At 39.6% G+C, this 6,213-nt stretch overlaps 1 protein-coding gene across 2 annotated transcripts in view; it reads left to right on the top strand.

The window, feature by feature from the left end:
- The first annotated feature begins 62 nt into the window (after positions 1–62).
- LOC106884296 (protein POLR1D) overlaps positions 63–6,213 on the top strand; it is a 7,360-nt gene continuing 1,209 nt past the window's right edge. Inside the window, exons 1-2 of one of the 2 annotated variants that reach the window (XM_014935599.2) lie at positions 63–517; positions 2,317–2,391. In XM_014935599.2, coding sequence (XP_014791085.1) covers positions 2,375–2,391 — 17 coding nt within the window. In that variant the 5' untranslated portion in view covers positions 63–517; positions 2,317–2,374. The other variant, XM_014935598.2, reaches the window with a different exon arrangement.

Genomic DNA, 6,213 nt, shown 5'->3' with positions numbered 1-6,213 from the left:
TAGAAAAAGTAGCAGTGAGATGGTTGCAATATCTGGTAATCTTCCAGTTTCGAGGGATTAAAAAAGTAAATAAATCACAAGGGGAAATAACTGAACGTCTTACCAGTATTATCCGTACTACTTTGTTTATAAATAAATCACGTGATTTGATTGACGTTAACTGTTTATATATAAATCACACACGTGATTGAATATCTTAGTTTCTTATGAGAAATCGAAAATGCCTCGTGGAAGACCGGCTGCACAACATCTTATCGTTGCTGAAAACGAAATCCTGACTCCTGAATTAATATTAGAGGAAAAATGGAAAATCTGTGATTTAAGCAGTAGCTCAGGATACAGAATGTTGGAATGGTGTGCGCGTCGTCGACTTATTAGAAATAAGTTTACCTGCGTCGACTGTCTAGTACCATGCGGACTTATTACACGTGGTGACAGAAAAAAACATTTTAAACTTTTATAAAAAAAAAATTCCATCGCATGCTGTTTTAGAGAAAAGGTAGTACGGATAATACTGGTAAGTCATTCAGTTATTTCCCTTGAATATTTCTTTTACCTCCTCGAAACTGGAAGATTACCGCAGTATCTTTTGATCATATGCGTGTTCGACCTGGGGCTAAACAACAAGAGTAAAGTATCTCTGATAGAAAGACAAACTTGACTTTTCCGTTAAAATCACAACTCTAGCAAGAAGCATAACATACAAAGCTGAAATACGAAAGGAACAGTTAAAGATGACGAAAGCACTCTAACAATAGGGATCTCTTTTCGAAGGGGACGTGTTTTCTTCCGGTACCGTCTGGCAATAACATCATGGCGAAGGACGATCTTGATGCGTAAGTGGACTTTATAAATATCAGCAATTAAACTGTTATCATACGTTCATATTTTCCAGGACATGTCCTGGATTTAGATGACAAAATTTGCGTCTGGGAAGAATTTTTAAAATTTTCTTCGGGTCCGGAATTTCAGTTCCCAATACTTGAAAAAAATTTAGGCAGCCTACAATGCGAGTAGTTGTGAGACATTCTTGTCGTCTGAATATTTTACATTTTGGGGTCTCGTTGTTTTGGGTTCTCCTTTGTTATTAAAGGTTTCTTGGTTTATAGTAATATTGCGTGACTGTCTTCCTTTTGTAGTTTAATTATGGCTAAGTTAATACTTAATGAAGAGTTTCTAACTTTACGAGGTTTTATGACGCATATATATTTTTCCTCCATTTTCTTGTGCAACAAGAACGGTGTAACCATTCTACATAAGTAAAACAAACAAAAACCTCATCATTTCATGTGCTTAATTTCCACTAGTTGTTTTCCTAACATGATAATAAAAAACAAAATCGTTTTTCCTTCACCTTGACTATGTTACTATAAAAGAGCCTAGTTGACACGTCCTATCTTTTAAAAGCAAATTTGTCGTGCTCTGCTTGAGCAAAAAAAAGAATGTTTGGTTATTTTGTAGAGCTGGCTCCTGTTATGGGTTAGATTGATGCGTGTTAAACGTCTGGTTCTTGTCATAGAGGTGATACATCGTTGTTGCTTAACCCTAGTTCAGCCCTGGTTGAGTATACCTATGATCAACAGCTTTCCGATCTTTTCTGAGTATTGGGTACCTTGGAATACATTCTGTGCAATGCATTTTTTGTGATACAGTAATGTAATTTAAAGAACATTTCGCTGTTTTATCTATCAGGTAGAGTGACTATCTAAAGTCATCCTCAGTCGCTATTATCATTGATATTTCACGTTAAAAGATGCAACATGAATGTGCTTGGCTGTTGCAGTGCCAATTTTACCTTACAATCACTCGCTGTATTGTCCAACAGTGAGTTTCCTAAACAACTTCTAATGACATATACCAATATTCCCTGCTGCAGAGTGTAATTGAGGGAATGTCTACATCTTTTGACTAATTTTCATTTCCATTGATTATGATTGCCCATTTTCTTTTGTAAAATTATTTCTGCAAATTATGCACATAATGAATAAAACGTCTTTTAGAGCTTTATATAAGTTTATCATTTTGGAGCTTTATATAGGTTTTACATAGCCAACCTCATAGCCTTATGCTGAGATAACTGTCCTCATGTGTGAGGACCATGTCTGGGAGGCTTGTAAGGCTTGAATTTATACCAAATGATTAGTAACCCAGCATTACAACAAACATTCTTCAATCGATTCTATATATTTTGCAACCAATACTACATCTTAAATCCCTTTTCTTGTCTTTTTGGTTTTTGAATCTCTAATTTATTTAGCATCAAATCTCAGAATGCTCACAATGTATCTAACTTGTCATATATGTTTTAATTATCAGGTTAGCTGTTGCTGAACTTCTCCAAGAAGCTAAAAGAGGTTCTGAGAGGGCTAAAGAAATGGGAGCAATAGGATGGTAAGTTTGCTTTCACCATTTTTTTAGACAAAAAACTGGGGTTGATAGGTCTAAACATTATATAATATAATAAATGCAAAAACTAATTTCTGTGTGTCAATGTGTCATACTTTGATCCCCCCCTCTCTCACTATTCAGTGACACTTCTACTATCACTCATGCTGGGGTGAGAGTAATAGTAGGCATAGAGATAGTGAGGGTGGTGGCAAAGACAGAGAGAGAGAAAGAGGGACTGAACACTAATGGTAATGTTGTGATAGAGGCAGAGGCGGTGGTGTGGTAGTGGTGATTGCCAAGGCGGTCAGGGATGACAGTGGTGATGGTGGTGGAGGGAAAGGCAGCAAAGTCAAAGATATTGATGGTGGTGGCATCAGAAGTCTGAATGGTGTGTGTATGGCAGATGTGGTGGTACTGTTGTTTATCATGCAGCTTTGCAATGAGTTTCAAGTCGATAAATTATATCAGGGTTCTGCAGTTTCTGCCCATCAGATTTGCTCACAAGGCATTGGTCAGTCCACCGCTATACAAAGAGACCATTGCCCATGATGCTGCATAGTGAGGACTGAATCAGGAACCATGTAGTTGGGAAACAAATTTCTTAAGCACAGAGCCATACTGGCTTCTGAATAAAATACAGTCGTACTCTTAATTCAAGAGAGAGAGAGTAGGAAGAACACACAGCTCTGTAAATAATTACTCCGACTTCATTTATGCAAATTAAAAAAATGTAAAACAATGAGGCGACGGGATCGAGCGGTGTCTTTAGCGAAGTCAATCCATTTAATGTCATCGTGGCCGATTCAATTTTATAGGTTATCTCCCTTTAAATGATTAACTTAACGATATCGTTGATTTCTCCTAGGTGACTAAGGTTACTTTTTAATCACTTATCGAACTCAAGGCAGGTTTTTGGAGGAGAAGAGGCGAGCTTCCTTCTAGAGGATGTGAGGAAGGAAAAGGGGATGGATGGGTTGCCATGCCACAACGCCTTAATGAAGAGGGTGAGGTTGCGGAATAATTTCCAAATTTTTTCTTCATATGGGTGGCGGGGCTGGTATTTGTTAGTTTCAGAACAGCTGATTTAGTTGACCTCACCATTCCATCGTTTTTGTCTATCAAGGACTACATTATCTCTTGTGTTCCTCCTTTTGTTTTAGACAGTAAAGTATTACTTGAGAGAATTTAGCTGCTATACCTCACAGACTAGGTGGCCAGTAGAGGTTTCCTCGTCTGTTCGCTTTACCGTATTTAGCCTGATGCTATAAGACATTTCTACCAGTTCACTGCCCTGAGGAGAATATGGTGACTCCTTACAAGATGTACGAAGATTTACATGTTATTGGAGAAGATAAATAGTTCTAGCAGTAGTTTCTTAAATTGGTGCCATATCTAAAGATTTTTTTTTTTACAAAATAAGAATCAAAATTAAATGCAAGTGCAATCAGTTCAGTGCAATAACTGCGAAATATAGGCCAGTATTCTCCACTTCTGTTAGGTTTTCGTTTTTCTTGCATGACACTATCACATCGATGACAAGGGTCTGCTTCTTGTGATGTATCCAGAAGATTGTTTTCTAGTAAAAATGCAACTACTGTTTCCTCTGTAAAAATTATACGTCTAGAGAAATCCTTTAACAGCAATGTTATGGTTAAAATTAACTCAGGTTAAGAAAAAGTAGACCGCATGCTAAAAGTAATTTTACAGCATAGACAGGACACTGCAATAGGCTGCATGCTAAAGTAGCACCAAATGTTTATTTTTGTATACTTCCACCTTATATTTGAAAAGTTTTCTTAATTTTCTTTTCAATTGCACAGTGTTTGTTGAGATCCTCAAAATTAATCTATAATTAGTAGCGAGATAAGACATCCCAAATATTATTTTAGCAAGTTTAAGAGGATTCAGGGAGCTTCTATCTCTGCTGGCAACTAAGGGCCTCTTGCTCAGGATGATGCATGTGTGTGAACTGCCATGCTACACAGCAGTGAAACATGGGCCATGACTGCTGAGGACACGATGCATAGGCTTAAAAGAAATGAAGCTAGTATGATCCGCTGGATGTGTATACACGACAGAGTGTGAACACCCTGAGAGAAAAGTTGGACATACGAAGCATCAAATGTGGTGTGCAAGAGAGACGACTGTGCTGGTACGGTCATGTGTTACGTATGGATGAGGACAGCTGTGTGAGGAAGTGACACACTCTAACTTTGGAAGGAACCGATGGAAGAGGTAGACCGAGGAAGACGTGATGAGGTGATGAAGCATGACCTTCAAACGTTGGGCCTCACACAGGCAATACAGGAGACCGAGACCTTTGGAGATATGCTGTGATTGAGGAGACCCAGTGTTACATGTCCGGCCCATTTAAGAGTACCCTTGATACGTCAGGCGATATGAGATGCTTAAGACCTGTTGAGTCAAGTAAAACTAAAATCGTAGCTGTGGCCAGTGCCCCCTGACTGGCTATCGTGCTGGTGGCACGTAAAAAGCACCATCCAAACGTAGTCGATGCCAGGTCCACCTGACTGGCTCCTGTGCCAGGGGCATGAAAAAAGCACCATCCAAATGTGGCCAATACCATTGCCGCCTAACTGGCCCCTGTGCCAGTGGCACGTAAAAAGCACCCACTACACTCTTGGAGTGGTTGGTGTTAGGAAGGGCATCCGGCTGTAGAAACATTGCTAGATCAGACTGGAACCTGGTACAGCCTTCTGGCTTGCCAGACCGCAGTCAAACCGTCCAACCCATGCCAGCATGGAAAGCGGACGTTAATCGATGATGATGATGATTAATGCAAATCAACATTTGATGGGATTTGATCTCAGACCATCGATACTGCAAAGCAATTTGTCCGTTACTCAGCTGATTCTGACAATACATCCACGCTGAGTACGCACTAATATTTAATAATTCCAAATGACCGTTAATTATTAGTTTCACCCATTTATTCCTCTCCCCTTCACCCTAAAAAAGACTAGACTAAGGGTACACCCTTTTCCTCTATATTAAAGACGGAAAAAAAAAATTTATAAATCTAAGGGAGATAATTCTTCCACTTGTTTAACAAGTTTTTATACCCAGTACACTCTGTGTGGCCCGTTTTGTCAGTTTTTCTGGCCATTTAGTCTTGATAGACTTTTCCAACTGCCTCACATTGATGATGTGGCCATTTAGAAGACAGTCAGTAAACACAAAGCCTCTTGCATCCCAAAAAGCTGAGGCCGTCACCTTCTCTGCAGGTAAAACAACTTTGATCTTCTTTGGAGCAGGCGAGGGAGGGTGTTTCCATTGCCTGGATTGTCTCTTTGCTTGTAGCTCAAAGTGATGAAACCAACACTCGTCCTAGGTTAGAGAACTTTGAGGCCAGCTGGATCTGCCTCAAACAATGTCAGATTTCCCATGATGTGATCAGCCTGGTATACTTTTGATCAGGTGTCAGAAGACATGGCACCCACCTAGCATAAACCTTCGTCATGCTAAGTTCATTGTGCAGAATATTCTCAACTCTCCCATGGGATATGCTAATAGCATTCGTTATTTGATTTATAGTCAATTGCCTGGACATTCAGACCTCGTGTGGCAATTGCAGGACGTTCAGACCTCGGGTCATCTTCAAAGCTCTCTCTTCCCCTCCTAAATTCAGCTGCCCACTTTTGCACAGTTGATAAAGTTGGAGCATCATCCCCTACTGCAGCAACCATGTCAGCATGAATGTTCTTGAGGGGGCTAAACCCTTTCTCTGCAGGTATTTGATAACACCATGATGCCAAATTTTGTCCGTTTTCAACAGAGGTTGCTACTTACTTTTGAAGTCTTCTT

This window comes from Octopus bimaculoides, chromosome 13, assembly GCF_001194135.2.
Source record: "Octopus bimaculoides isolate UCB-OBI-ISO-001 chromosome 13, ASM119413v2, whole genome shotgun sequence".
Lineage (NCBI taxonomy): Eukaryota > Metazoa > Mollusca > Cephalopoda > Octopoda > Octopodidae > Octopus > Octopus bimaculoides.
Note: the sequence above shows the minus strand (reverse complement) of the source record. Positions and strands in the feature narration are given on the sequence as shown.